The 16,391-nt window shown below is 37.6% G+C and overlaps 1 protein-coding gene across 1 annotated transcript in view; it reads left to right on the forward strand.

Moving 5' to 3' along the window:
- LOC110711268 overlaps positions 1 to 16,391 on the forward strand; it is a 48,896-nt gene that overhangs the window by 23,817 nt on the left and 8,688 nt on the right. Inside the window, exons 7-8 of the mRNA XM_021889648.1 lie at positions 7,976 to 8,113; positions 8,182 to 8,292. Of these exons, the coding sequence (XP_021745340.1) occupies positions 7,976 to 8,113; positions 8,182 to 8,292 (249 nt within the window). The remainder of the gene's footprint in view (positions 1 to 7,975; positions 8,114 to 8,181; positions 8,293 to 16,391) is intronic.

Below are 16,391 nucleotides of genomic sequence, written 5' to 3' on the forward strand. Positions count from 1 at the left end.
ATCATATAAGATATGAATAAGAGAAGTTCTTATTTTTTCCTTTCTACAAATTTAAGAATAAGAAACTTGTATTAAATTGTTTAGTGCAAATTGAATTCTAAATCACAGTACAAGGGTACTACAACCACAAGTTGTTTGAGGAGAAATTGTTTGTTGCTCAAATTGGTGCCTTTTTGAAAAAGATGTCATTTTCAAAAGGGCAAATGGAATTAAATCTCGAAAAGATTGAGAAGAGAAATAAATTGCCTTACCCTATGCTAAAAGAGAGCCTTATCATAAGGCAAGTGGGAGTTAAGTTTCGAAGGTGTTCGAGAGAACCAACGAATGAGCATGTTTCACACCATGTTAGTGCCGACAATAGGTGGTCTCATTAAGGTAATGAGATATATAACCATGTGTCAAGTGTCACATTCCATGTATACCCTTCTTATGTTGTTCTTCATTGAAAATAAGTTTTCACTTGTTGCGTATAAACACACAAAGTCTAGTAAATCTAAGCTAGAGAAATAAGTTTGCTGGTTAAGAAATTCTAAAATATTGATTTTAGAATGTAAGATTTGAAAAGTCACAACTCCAAAATAGCTTAGTACATTGAAAATCTAAAATGATATCATGTCTAAAATTGAGTGTGAGACACTTGGTTGATTCGCATGAATTGGGTGAGACCCATTGAATGCAAAGAGTAGACAAGGAAGGAAAAAAGTTTTCTAAGCATAGATTAGTTACTAAATGATTCAACAAATTCATAGTATTGACTATGATGAAATCCAACGTTGCTAATATTGCTTAAACCCTATTTGGACTCTTCTAGTGATTTCCACCCTATGTGATTTGATTGATGGAGTTCAAAACGCTTTCTTGAAATTGTTCATCAAAGAGAATGTGTATGTGATACACACATTAACGTTTTGAAGGACCAGGAAGTCCTAGAGATGCATGTAATTTTCATAGGTCCATTAGTGGATTGAAGTAAGCATCATGGAGTAAAATTTTCTATTTACTAAGCTAATAAAATTGGTTGATAGTCTTTTAAATGAAGAATCTTGTACATACACGAAATTTAGTGGTACCTATGTAGTCTTCTTGGTTTTGTATGTAGATGACATACCTCTTACAAGATACGATGTTCCCATACTTGAATAGGTCAAGTAATGGCTAATGAATTGTTATTGTATGAAAGACCTTGAAGGGTTAAACGAGTACATCTTTGGATTCAAGATTTATAGAGATTAGTCTTGAAAGAGGATTGAACTTAATTGAGAAACTTATATAGATGAGGTTCTCTCAAGGTTCAAACATGAAAAATCCAAAAGAGGTTTCACTCCCATGTGACATAGCACATTGCTTATCAAGACTCAGTGCAAAGCAAAGACTGATGAGATTTAGCGAATGAGTGACATTCCTTGTGCATTTGCAAAGGATTCATCATAAAGGCTACGTATTAAACTCATTAAATGCATGTTTGCAATTTTCAATTGAATTTTGATTTATGATATTGGAAATTAAAGAGTTAAGAATTTCCTGAAGTACTTGGAGAAGAATAAAAGGGAAAGTCTAAGTAAATGGAGATAAACTATTGTAGGAAATATTTCAAGCATTACCCCAAACTTGAACCCCACTGCGATCATACACTTAAGTATGGTGGCGTCCAAAGGGAAGGAAGCTAGAGCAAAAGAGTCTCCAACAAGTTTTAGGAACTTGTAAACTGTTCACGAGGTGAAGGTTACACCCCTTAACGATCCAGGAGATCGTCAACTCCAATAGGTCTGGAACCATGACTGGTAGTTCGGGGATGAAGGTACAAATCCAACCTAAAAGAGATTGAACCTGCCCTAATAATAGGCCTTTACTTTATTTTGATCATATTCATGTGCGCTTTCTGACTAACACGCAATCAATAGGTTTAACCCTAAACCTGTCTATCTTTGTTGGTTGAATATTAATGCACAAATAAATCTATTATTGGTGATCACTTGAATTATAATCAAATTAACCCTAAACAAGATTATTAATTATCTAATTAAGCGTGATTACAAGTACCAATTCCCTTTAAACATGCATAAAAGGCGTGATCAAGCAATAACAGTAAATATCAAGCAACATAATATAATCATAAAAATCATAATATATATAATCATGTTAAAGCATAATAATAGCAAGATCCTAGTCATGATACTGACAAGATTAATAACAAACCCTAGCATGTCACTAAAAAATAAAAATCAAAGCTTTAACCCTAACATGATACTTACATGATATTAGGAAAAGAATAGGAAGCATCGCAGAAATCACAATTGTCATATTTGATATTAGAAATTATAGTTGCTACCCTAGACATGATACTAGGAAGATCAAAACATCCTAACATGATACTAGGAATCAAAATAACAATCTAAACATGATTTCTATATCATAATATCAATAAAATCAATTAAAGCACTTACTTGGATGCCTTGTACCTCTTTCTAATAACAAAATACACATGTTAGTAACTTCAAGGAAAATAATCAAATTAAAGAATTAAATTAAATAATTGAAAGAGAGATTTGGGACCAAACCCTTAGAAATTAAAACCTTTCATGTATAGGGCGAAGGCAACTTCGAACTTGGCTAGGTGTATCTTGATCTTGTGAATGCGGAATTTTGTATGAGAAAAGCTAGTTTAGAAAAGAGAGAGAGAGAGAAAAAGAGAATCAAGAAATTCTTGATGATAGTTGGCGATAAGAGATGAGAAGAATTGACGATTGAAAACGGAGGTTTTAGGAGGCTATTTATAGAGAAAATCAGCCGAATATGATTAAAAACAAAACAGAGTTTCGAAAAGAATAAAACACGACCGCAGCGCTAAACACGCGCGTGGCGCTTAACGCTGGACCCTAGCGCCAGACGCCAGGTATGGCGCCAGGATCTGGTCCTGTCGTTAGACGCTGGAAATAAATTTCCACGTGTTTTCTTAATTTGATAAAATTTAGCCGTACGAGAGGGAAAAATCGTATTTTCCTTAAAAACACTTGTTTTATTCTGATTAAAACTCTAAAAACTCAACTAAAGTCAATTTATCAATGCTAATTAAATTAGGAATGAAAAGAACCTTCTAGAAGAATCTAGAAGACTATAATTAATTCTAATCGCATTAGGAATGATAAATCAATATTAGGCCCCCCTCTAGATTATTGGGCCTCATATCAAACCGGGCCTAGTTTTATAATTTGGCCATAACTTCCTCATTATTCGTCAAAATTGCGCTTATAATATATCGTTGGAAAGCTCTTTTCGAAGCTAACCCAACTACACCATTATTGGACCCTTGCCATGGACCAAAACAAACTAGATTAGTTTTTTTCTTAAAATAGGTTTTCAAAAATAGAGAGAAAGAAAAGTAATAAAAACTAATCGCAACACTAGACTTTCCACACTTTCACTTCATTCGATTATGATTCGACGTAAAAGGTACTCATCACTTGGTTTGGTTTTGGGGAGACACAAATGGGTGTCTACAGAAGCCCCACTTTGACTGAGTTAGAAGAAATGCAAGTTTCGAAAACAAAAGTCAAAGTATCGATAGGGATGGAGAATGACTCAGAACGTTCTGCAATCCTAAATCATTCTTGTAACATCGATACCTGCAAAACTAGTGTTGGTTAAAACAGATAAGAGAGTTTAGAAACGCTAATCTTGCACCGTCGAGCACACGTCTTTGAAGGAGTAACTGGAATGTTGTGTTGCATTTCCCGTTATGACAACCTTCCGCAAGCTAGGGAATGCCATCCTGCTGCTCATTTTGACGATCTTCTGCAATCTAGAGAATATCGCCTAAAGACTGCTACGCCTGTAACTGCCTCCAATTTTTCCATGATAGACTTTTACAAGCTAGAGAACCCCATAGAAGATTGCTTCGCCTGAAATGACCTTCTAGCGCTTTGTGACCATCTTCCGCAAGCCAGGGAACACGATCGAAGATTGCTTCGCTTGAAACTATCCTCATTTGTTGCGACAATACCCTGAAGAGTATCACCAAAGACCAACGCCTGTCGACTCTTTGCTTTTTCTATGCCAGTGCGTCGGCGCTTTGCTGCTTTTCAACCAGTATGTTGGTGCTTCTGAATTGTGAACCAGTATGTCAGTACCTTTGCATTTATGAACCATTATGTTGTTTTATAGAATACTACAAGAAGGGGGGGTTGAATTGTAGTATGAGAGATTAGCCAAACATTTTGCTGAATTAAAATTAAGTTAGCTAAAGGAACTAAAAGATTAACTAAAGGAACTAAAGAATGCAAGAGAGATTTTACGTGGAAAACTCCTTGGCCCTAACAAGGAGAAAAACCACGACCACTTGGGATTTTTGGAAAAGAATCTTCACTATAATAGGACAAATGATCCTATTACAAGCTAACGACTCAAACTCAAGTTCCTCTACAAACTTAAGACCCTGAGGAACAAGTCACTCAACTTGTTACTCTTCTCTTCTCTTTCTCTCTTCTCACTTCTCTATTCTCTCTTCTCTTTCTCTTCTCTTTCTCTTCTCTTTCTCACTTCTCTTTCTCAAATACAAACGTTCACTCGAACTTCCCCATTCCCCAAATTACAACTCGAAAAGTAAACAAACTCTAGTATAAGAACATTAAGAACACTCTAATGAACTTGTGTGGAATTTGACTCTTAACTCGATTTAAAGCTTGAAAACTTATGTGAGAAAGGGTGAGTTTTTCCATTTGAAATCAACAACTATTTATAGACCAAAATTCGTTTAGGAAAAACTTCTTTGTGCAGCAAATCCATTACGCCACTACTCCAACCCCCTAAGAAGATCATGTTCCTAAAATTAAGGAAACATGAACTCCTCAATGTGCAAGACCATGACTTGAAGAAAATCATGGAGGAGTAGGCCGCAAGTTTTTAGAAAACGTGGGAGATTTTATTTGCAGAAGATATTTTTAGAAAATTAGAAATAAAATCTTTTTGGTTAAGAAAAAGATAATAGTTACAAACTTAACCACTTTCCTAAAAACTAGCATGCACAATTTTATCTTTGTAGACCAATTCCACACAGATTTTTCGAGTGCAAATTAATATCTTATACTTACATAAATCCTAAAATATAAAAATATATTTAGTCTTCATGTTCTCTGATGAAGCTTCTACTCCGAGGCTTCTGTTCCTTGGGAGGAACTTCTCTTCTCTAATGAGGCTTCATCTCTGAAGCTTCTGTTCCCTGAGGGAACCTTCTCTTCTCCAGTCTTCATTTCAGAAGCGCCAGTTGCTGTGAGAGAACTCTTCTATATGGCTAGCTCTGCTTCTGGCCTTCTTGTTCCTCATGGTATTTTTACAAGACACTTCGTTCTCCTAGTCTTTGTAATTGAGTACAACTTAAACAATCAAGCACTTATTAGTTTGTAAGTAAGTGAGGTTGTGTCATCATCAAAATCATTAAGTCCAACACATTATGTCGATGCCTTTGCTGCTTATAACCATTATGTCGGTGTCTTTACAGTGAGCAAATGTTTAGGCGCTTTAAGCTAAGTGAGACGATCTGCATCAGGTCGATCACTTAATGCGCTTGTAACCAAGACAATTACTAAATCATGTCAAATTTCTTATAGGGGCTAACTGGCATACCAAGGAACTAAAATTTCTATAAGAGGTCGAAATAACTGTTCTAAGTGACTTAGAGTTCTGTCGGCGCTGAAACGTTGCTGGCGCCACGATTTATCTTTGTCGCCAAACTCTAGATTCTAACGCCAGGCACTGAACTCTAGCGTTAGATGCTAAAGCTGTCTTTTTGCACCAGAGTCGGGAATTTCGTATATATTCCCTTTTCTTCCTCATTTCGCCGTTGCTGCTTCTTTGTTTCAAAAATTCGCCGCCGAACTTCGTTTCACTCGCTCTTGCTCATTTCTCAACCAAATTTGCTCAAATTTGTTGCAAATCGAAGCTTTATTCATATACTTTCTTGATATATGTAAGTTTTCTTCAAACTCACCCCAGTTTTTGATGAATTTGACATTCTTGTTCATGAATTTTTGAAAAATTCAAACGTTAAATTGCTTAATTTGTTTTGTTTGTCAAATTTTATGCCAAAAAATTGCTTGATTATGTTTTTATATTGCCTTGGGAGTGTTTTGAGACTTGTTTGACTCAATTTGGTGAAGAAACGAACAAATCACCATTATTGGACCTCTTAAGGTCGGGAAGACAATGTGGCTTGTTCTTGATGTTTTTTGCTAGCAATTCTTGTCCAATTTGTCACAATAATTATCATAGTATTGCAAGAAATTGTTTGGATGCTCGAAAAATGTCGTATATGCCTGAATTGAAATTGTGCTCTGTTTTAGTACTACGTACTCTGTTTTTGCGAACATAGTATCATGCGGCTATGCGAACCTTAGATACTATAGAACCTTAATTTATGTTGATTTTGCACAATGTAGTATGGCTAGACAATGAGGTTCGGGTTCACGGTCCTGAGACACACGACGGGAGCATGAGCCCGTAGAGGAGGACGCCGACCCGTCCACTTCTCTTGGTCCCTTCCCTGAGTGGGATGAGCGGACTTTGTACTTCTCCCCCGACCACTACATTTCTGAGAGGGTGCGTCGTGGGATTACCGCTGGTAGGACACGTTGCCATGGCTCGGGCAACGATACTCTAGGCAACCGGTATAGGATGTTCATCAGCGTCGACGTAGAGTTGAGACTTCTCTCGGAGTCTTGTGGGCTGGCTGCCCTGTTCAAGGTCGCGGAGGCCATGATTTCTTTTGACGGGGGTCACCGCGTGGCTCGCGCTTTGGTGGAGTTTTTCTGGGACACCACCAAGACTTTTCACTTTCGTTGGGGTGAGATGATGGTCACCCCAACCGACTTCAGTCTCATCACGGGACTAGAGTTCAGTTCCACTACGCTGCCGTTCAACAGCAACATTAGCGTCTACTCTCTTGAGGTTGATGAGTTGATGTGTCCGATCACCGTTTGGGCCCGTGCTGAGGTAGAGACATCACGGTTCATCGCCAACGATATTAGACGGCCGACTCTGGTGGCAGCTTTCGAGGATGATGCGACCACTCGAGAGCAGCGGGTGCGCAGTTTTGCGCTTATCTTGCTTTCAGGGACGTTTTCCCCTGACAAGGGTAGTAGAGTGCTGCTTTAATACGTTCCTGAAGTCCGTGATCTTCACATGATCGGGACTTACGACTGGGCCATCTTGGCCTATGCTGATTTTGTTCGAGCGTTGCGAGACTCTTGTCGACATCTGTCCTACACGGGGAACGTCGCTCTGTCCAGCTTCTGTAGAGTCGTAGAGGTATACTTTATCACCTATAAAGTTAGATATAAGAATTTGTTAGCACTTGCTGATATTTTTTGTCTTTTATAGATCTAGTTCTACGAATACTTTCCTTCTCTCACGCCGGCAAGACCGTCGCCACGGGGGTTTCCCGTGAGCTCCTGCTGGGGAGGCCACCACGTTTGGGCGTCTACCGCCCATGTTCAAGAGCAGATCCTCTCGGTATGATATTTTGCATAGTTGAACACCTTTGTATTGCTTTTGGTAGATTCTTATCTCATAGGCATTCTTCGCAGGAGCCTGATGTGTAGTACCGGCCATGGGACGATTTGGTTGTCCCTGGGTTAGCCGTGCAGTACACTGCTGAGCGTCACTACTTCTTAGGGACGTGTGGGATGGTGGCATACCTAGGAGAGAGGGTTGCTATTTAGCACTCCTCGAATGTTATCGTCGTCCCTGTTTCTCTGCCGCGTCATACGTTCAATGACGCAAGGCTGCTCAGCATGTCGGAGAGGGCTGGTACCCCTTGGCGATCTCATGTGATCCCAGGGCAGTGCTATGAGGAGGAGCTGCTGCCGTTGTTAGCTCCGGCCCTTGTTCTGTCTAAGGAGGCGGCGGTATGATTTTCATCTTTTACCTTTTGCTAAGTAGCCTCCAAGTGATATTTTACTGACTTTGGTTTGCTTTTTGTCAGGCTGGGCCTAATGAGTTCGTACCCCCTCGTATGTCCATCCATTTCCAGGAGACATACGACCCTATTGAGGAGATGATTCCTCCGGCTTCTGAGGATCAGCGCTGTGTGGAGCGATCAATTCCTCACCACCACACTCGGGTGAGTTTGTTTACTTGCAATTTGTTCATATCTTTCATGCATTGTTACTGACTTTCTTTCTTTAACAGTTCTCGCGCGAGGTGGTCACGGCGATGGCGAGGTGTATAGACGATTTCCGGAGCCAGCTCGTTGGGATGAGGAACGTAGCTACGTGTCGTCGTGACGACGCTGTTCAGGAGGTAGTTTTTCTCCCTATTTTTGTATTGTTATGCTTCTATTTTGATTGTTTTTTACTTGATTTCTTTTGCAGGGTCAGCCCATCCCTTCTCGTACCCGGACGAGACCTGAGGTCCGGAGAGAGCCGGCGAGGTCTAGCTTAAGGCGTCACCGTACTGGTTCTGGCGGTCGGGGTTGTCGATCTGAGGCTGCCCAGACCGAGGCGTTAGACGGTTCGGGCTCTTCATCTGAGAGTGCACGTGCTGAGCTGGTAGGCCAGGGAGAAGCTACCTTGGCTCCTAGAGGTGGTGGGATGTACGAGGTCGGCTCGTTATCGTAGCAGCCTCAGCCTCTATCGGTTCATCAGGGCGACCTTGGGTGGACGGGTCCTGAGCTGAGTTTTCCTCCTCCTGAAGAAATTGGAGCTGGAGCTGGTGGAGAGCATACTTCTCGTTCTGCGCAGTTCTTTGATATGATGGGCGTCCCTCATCATCTGCCTCCTCCAGCGCCGTAGTTTGTACCTGTGTTTTTTTTTACTGTATAAAACTTTGCCTAATTGACTCATTTATTAGACATATTTGTATATACATATTATCACCTATTTATTATGACTTTATTTATGTTGGATTTATTTTTTCATTTTTATGTGCATATTTGTGTGTGCAAAAATTGTGATAAAAATAATTTTGTGCAAAAATTTCCATCCTTTTTATTATTGATGGAGGGTATCCGACTTTCTCCCCCAAAAAAGAAAAAATGATAAATAAATTGGACTTGCAACAATCTTAAAAATAAATTAAGTCTGAATAAAATCCAAAAAAGAAAAATGGGAATTAATATATGAAATTAATTTGTAAGGGTATTTGTAGATAAAGGGATGAAATCGTAAAGCCATTGTACGAGTTCGAATCATAGCCAGAAAAACGTGGTTTTGAATAGCTCACTAATAAGACACATCAGCGCCACGTGGCGCCACACGTTTTGCATTGGTGTCAGGCGTTGCTGCTGGCGTTGGGCACCAGACTCTGGCGCCAGACGATAGAGTCGTCGTTTTGCGCTGAAAAGCGCTTACTCTGAATCCTTTCCGGATTGAAACTGTATCGATGTTATGTATAAATAGCCCCCTAATCCGTCGAATTTCTTAATAACTTAAGCAGATTAGTCATAGTCTTAGCTTTTTGAAAAAATAATTATGTCTTTAGTTACTAAGAGTTTTACCAACTTCACACGTGAATGGTTTCGGTCTTTAACTGCTAAAGAAATAAAAGAACTAGACTTTTTCCATATGGGAGGTATCTATGGTGTTAAGGGGGTAGATCTTGATATAGAATTCATTCATACCGCCTTAGAATATTGGGACGCAGATACTCATTGTTTTAGACTAGGGTGTGAAGAAATTAGCCCTTTACCGGAAGAATTTGATGCTATCTTAGGCTTCCCTTCATTAGATCTTGCGGTAATCCCTAGAATAAATGAATATTATTATAAAAATTTTGAGCGCTTCTTTAATTTAAGAGACAAAGATCTAACAAATATTGTAGATGGTAGCATAGTTAATTTGAAAAAATTTGCATGCCATTACTTTGATAGACCTTATTCTGAATCTTTTCATGTTTATAGAAGAAGGGCTTTTCTCTTTTGTATGCTTAACCAATATATTCTCACTAGTGGTAGAACTAATGAGGGCCAAGCAATTATATTAACTATTTTGGAGCAAATCGAATCTGGGAGAAATCCAATACCATTAATTGTTGGAGAGACTATGCTTAGTCTTGATGAATTGAAGAGAGATCCAAAAGCACCTTTTTGGGGATCTCCAATTTTATTACAGGTAGAAAAATAATATTTTTATTTATAGAAATCAAAAACATATTTTTGTATAGTAATATTAATTTATTTGCATTGAATTTTTGCAGATATGGCTATTGGAGAGACTAGAATTAATTAGTCCTCCCGACAATGTTGAAAAATATACTCCAAATTGCTTTGTGAGGAGAAAGAAACTCTTCTTTAAGATGGGGCGCCATGAATAGACAAAAGTCTTTGCCTCTTGCAACTTTGCTATCAAGTAGGTCATCCCTTGGTGGAAAATAGAGACGATGGTTGGTGTCAACAAGCAACATTTCTGTCGTCTTCCAAGCATAAACAAGGTGACTTTTTACTATCCCTGCAAGGTAAAAAGACAGTACGACCTACTTCAAACAATTCCTTCTTGGGATCTTCGTCGTCCCTATGAATTCCATATTTCACAAGAAGTAGAAAAATTTGATGCATATTGGAGCTCTAGACCTTTATGGGAAGTGATTACCCAAAAAATTACTCCTTTGTTGCCCAATGATGTAAAGAGGTGGCTTCTCAAGAAACCTTCAAAGGATATAAAGAAAGATCAGAGTAAAACCAATGTGAAGAATCGTCTAGGTTACAAGGTGATTCCCGTTAAGGAACGCTTGGGTGAAAAGATTTATTTCAAAACACCTATGATGCCTAAGAAGAGGAATTCTTCAAAGGATAAAGGGAAAAGAAAAGCTGACACTTCAGAGAAGAAGGTTTGGGTAGAGAAGAGACATGGAGCCCTAGTTAAGGGAGAAACAATTTACTCCAAAATTGAATGTAGGTCCTCTAAAGGATGCCTACTAGCTAAAGGCATGGACGATGAAGAGGATGTAGATAAAAATTGGAAGAGAGCAAAGAAAGAGAAGAAAGATTGAAGCATTGCTTAAATTTTCAATTTATTAGACTTAATTTTAAATTTAAAGTTTATTTCTTTTATTAAGCTTTATTTAAATTCCATCAATAATGTAATTTTTAGTTTATTTTATTAATGAAATTTCAGCTTTTTAATTAAATCATCTTCTTTAAATTTAATTTATTAAAGCAATGAAAATAGAAAATTTTATTTTCCAGAAATTTTTCCGAGTACGAAAGTAAAATTTTTTCCGAAAAACACCGAAATTTGCCCAGGTACTCCCAGAAGAGCAGCGCCGCTACTTTATAGCTGGCTCCGGCTGTTGGCGTCTGGCGTTTGGCAACAGGCGCTGCAGCACATCGGACAGCGACAAGCTTTTTTCTCTAACACCGATGTTCCGTCGAATTTCTCTTTATATTTGGGATGCGAGGTTTGCAAAAATTAAAGTGGCCGCACCCGTAAAGGGTTGCCTACGTATCCTTTCTTAAGGAATCAGGCCAAACGTAGCTCTCTTGAGTACCCTACTCAAGTAATTATGAGTAGTACTTTTTAATTTGGTCAAGATCTATCATGTTCGAGAACTTTGCCGCACCTCCTGATAGGGTTGTTTTGACAATATAGGGTCCGGACCAATTAGGCCTAAATTTGCCTCTTGGATCCAAAACATTTTTCCTTAATGCTTTTAACACCAAGTCTCCTACTTTTGTTTTTGAAAATATTTCATTTCTTACCCTGGTTTTAAAAAACGTGCATTCCAGTTAAGTTTGGTCCATAATATGGGTCCAATAATGGTTTATTTGGATGGGGTTTGAAAAGACCTTTCCAATGATATATTATAAGCCCAATTCCGATGATTAATGAGGAAGTTATGGCCAAAATACTAAACTGTGCTCGAACCGGATCTTACCTACGGCACAATGATCATGTGGAGGGTCCAAAGGTCTAATTCTATTCCTAAAATAATTAGGATTAATTATAAGCTTTAATAAGTTTCTAAAATATTTTAATTATCCTTTTTAAAAAGATAAGATTAAAGAATTTGAGTTAAATAAAAACTTTCCTTTTATAAAAACTTTCCTTTTTATTAATCCTAATTCTATTCGAATTTAAAGATGTTCAAAGACAGTCTGATTTTATTTTTGTGCCTCATAATCTTTATCCAAATCTTATATGGTTGAATATATCTTAAAATTATCTTTCTAATGATATAATATAATATTAACTTTGAGCTACAACGAAAAAGATATGAATGAGATATGAAACTCAATCCAAAACTGACACCCATCCTACTATTTCAGCAATATATTTTTATCTACAAAATATTTTAATCTGATTCTAATTGGGTTGGAAAGTAGATTTCATGATCTTTTCAACGACATATTATATGCCTTATTTGGACTTGTGGATCAAAAGATAAGATAAAAACAAAATCCGCAAAAAGTGTTGTCCATCGAGTTCTATTTCGATTCGAATTCGGATTTTTTTCTTATTCTTCGACCCTCTTTTTTTCTATAAATAGAGGTCACATCTCCCCTTTTTCAATCACAAATTCTCATCAAATATCATCAATTCTCTAATTCTCTCTCTCAACAATTCACATCAAGAATTTCTTGATTCTCTCCCTCTTTCTAAACAAACCCTTTTACGAACACAATTCCTCACACATTAGCACTAGACACACCAATCATAGTTCAAAGTTGCATTCTCCCTAGACGTGAAAGGTTTGATATTTCTAAGGGTTTGGTCTCAAATCTCTCTTTCAATTATTTAATTTAATTGTTTGATTATTATTTTCCATGAAGTTACCAACACATGTATTTTGTTATTAGAAATAGATACGAGACATCCAAGTAAGTGCTTTAATTGATTTATTGATATTATGATATATAAATCATGTCTAGGTTGTTATTATGATTCCTAGTGTCATGTTAGGGTGTTTTGATCTTCCTAGTATCATGTTTAGGGTAATAACTATAATTTCTAATATCAAATATGACAATTGTTATTTCTGTGACGCTTTCTATGTTCATTCCTAATATTCATGTTAGTATCATGTTAGCGCTAAATGTTTGATTTTTATTGTTTAGTGACATGGTAGGGTTTGTTATTAATCTTGTTAGTATCATGCCTAGGATCTTGCTATTATTATGCTTTAACATGATTATGATAATTATTAGTAATATAATTATTATTTATTATTATAATTATTATGTTGCTTGATATTTTACTGTTATTGCTTGATCACACCTTTTACGCATGTTTAAAGGGAATTGGTACTTGTAATCACGCTTAATAAGATAATTGATAATCTTGTTTAGGGTTAATTTTATTATAATTCAAGTGATCGCCAATAATAGTTTTATTTATGCATTAAATTCAACCAACATAGATAAACAAGTTTAGGGTTAAACCTATTGATTGCATGTTAGTCAGAAAGCGCACATGAATACGATCAGAATAAAGTAGAGGCCTATTATTAGGGCAGGTTCAATCTCTTTTAGGTTGGACTTGTACCTTCATCCCCGAACTACCAGTCATGGTTCCAGACCTATTGGAGTTGACGATCTCCTGGATCGTTAAGGAGTGTAACCTTCACCTCGTGAACGGTTTACAAGTTCCTAAAACTTGTTGGCGACTCTTTTGTTCTGTCTTCTTTCCTTTTGGACGCCACCGTACTTTAGTGTATGATCACAGTGGGGTTCAAGCTAGGGTTAGTGCTTGAAATTTTCCTTACAGTTTTTTGGCGACTCCACCGGGGAGGATTTCTATTTTAATTCCTGAAATTTATTTCGGCAATGATTTAGAATGAGTGGTTGAGACTCGAAAAGCTCTAAGTATTTCATGTGCGTTATTTTGATTAACATTATTGTCATATGCATAAAAAAGATCTCATTGCAAAGACCATCCGTAATGGGTTAAAACATAGGATTTTTACACGTAGGAAATTTAAGGAATATCTTTCACAACTAGGATTGAAATAATGATGCGCGAAACTAGAAAATTATATCGAGCACAGAAAGCTGCTAAGGCATGTAGGAACTAGCGTCAAAAAACAGAATCTAGCGCTACTGATTTGACTCTGGCGCCAGGCAACAGCTTCTGTTGTTAGGCGCCAAAGCCAAATTGTTGGCGCCGACCTCTGTTTGCTGACGCCAAGTTCTTCCAATACCAAGCCAGAAATATGCGTTCTAATTTTGACCAGTTTTTAGCACTGTTTGCTCGACCCTACTTCCTGATTGCATTTTTCTCACTTTTCTGAAACCCATATGTGTTCTACGTATGGACATAACCCCCTGGGAATTCATGCTCCATCTACCTGATTAAACGCTCTAAGCAACAAAGGGTGCATCTGAGAATGTTGAATTCACCATACCATGGAAGCGAGTTTTTTCTAAAATCGCGGTGTCCCATCCACTCACGCCAACCCTTCACGGTTAGGCTTACGCGCGGTGCATCCGGACAATTAACCATGGACCCTTTATTGACTAACCTATATCCCGAACTTTAGAGAACTAGAGCCATGGTTAGGTTGCAAACCCATTTCATCATGTTGTGACTACTTGACTACTTGTGCATTCTTTGCTTGTGCATACTTATTATGTGACTAAACTAACCGTTTGGTTTGACTTGTGTTTGTAAAAAATTCTTAGAAAACTAATTAATCACTAAAGGACTTTGCTTAATGAATTAATTAATTAATTAATTTGAGCTAATAAATATGTCTAAAATCGATTTATAGTCCCTTTAAGTCAACCCGGATTTTTATTCCCGTATACTGCATAAGCGCCAACTTGTTTTGGTCATATCCGGAGTTCTAGGAAGAACTACGAGTCGTCTAACGTATGGATCTGTAGCCCCGAGTTTATCTTTAATTTGGCGTTGGTTTTGTCTTTATCAGATTCACAGATCAAAAGTTATGACTAAAATACCACAGCCTGTCCAGTTTAATGCATATACATGAAGTCTTAACTTAGTCTTTTTTCAAGTCTAGTCACATAGTCTAGCCACATGGTCATGAAACAAGTCTTAACATGTCACTTACACTCACTAGTCTTAGCACACACTTTGTGTATAGTCACCATGACCATGTCTTAGGTTCATGCATGAGTCGGTTTTTTCAGTCACTTGAGTTGGGGGTACATTCTATTCTTAATTTCTTCATATCTCTCCATCTACATCATCTTTCTTCACATCACAACCTTCATTCTTCCTACCTTCTTCCATTTTTCATGTTGAATAGAGTTGAGTCAAATAATTAACAATGAATATCCCTAATTTCCCTTTCCACAGTACTTGGTCAAGGAGAGAAAGGCGATTAATCAAGGACAACACCTTTGTTCAAGTCTTACTTTTTGATAAACCGATCCGTCAAAAGAGGAAAGCTAAGAAGATAATGGCAACTCAAGAAGAATTCAATGAACTTAGGAATCAATTGATTACCGTGAATGAAGTATTGAAGGCTTTAACCCTCAAAATTGATGACCCTGTGAAGCAACAACAAATAAAACTTATGCAAGAAAGCTTGAGCAAGCTATCTAGTGACTATAAATTTCAGGGCATTAGTTCAAAAGGGGTCTCGCAGGATAAGGAACTTCTTCCGCATAAGTTCAATACCACTGACATCCCAAAATTCAAGGCAATAGATAACCCTTACTTTCATCTAAGAGCTTTTGAAACTATAATGAACATTAAGGGGATTGATAAGAAAGTCTTTCATTCCTTGTTTTCTTTATCACTTGAAACTGCTTGTCAACAATGGTTCTTTTCTCTTGATAAAGAGAAAACCTCTACTTGGGATGCTATTGTAAACGCTTTCATTAATAGATATAAGTGTAATATTCAAGTCGAAACCGATTATAGACAACTCGAGATGCTAAGACAAAAAGAGAATGAAGGCTTTACTTCTTTCTTCAATAATTGGAGGGAAACCTCCGCTAAGATGATTGAGGTGCCCACTGAAAAAGAATCTGTGAGGATGTTTATCAAGAATCTCAAAGAGAAGTATTCGAAGCATTTAAAGTATCAACATAATTTGAATACTTTCAAGGCCGTCTATGATATCGGTATTGAAATCGAAGATGACCTCGCAAAGCAAAAAGTTACTAACAATAGTAACCACGGTGGCTGGAAAGGAAAGAAGAATGACAATCCTTCTTTTTCCAAAAACGCCCACTATAGTAACAATGTTAGTACATTTGACCATAACAGTGTCTTAGCTATGGATAATCAAGGACACAAAAAGAAACCCAGGAGAGAGTTCACACCCATTGGGATGACCTATGATGCTGTTTTTGATCGTCTCTATGATCGAGGATTAATCAAACCTATTGGCCCTACTGAGGATCCAAAGCCAGAAAATCGATCTTTGAGATGGAATCCCAACTCCTATTGCGAGTACCATCGAGGAAACGGTCATACCACTAATGAATGCTACAG

Source organism: Chenopodium quinoa, unplaced genomic scaffold (genome assembly GCF_001683475.1).
Source record: "Chenopodium quinoa cultivar QQ74 unplaced genomic scaffold, ASM168347v1, whole genome shotgun sequence".
Lineage (NCBI taxonomy): Eukaryota > Viridiplantae > Streptophyta > Magnoliopsida > Caryophyllales > Amaranthaceae > Chenopodium > Chenopodium quinoa.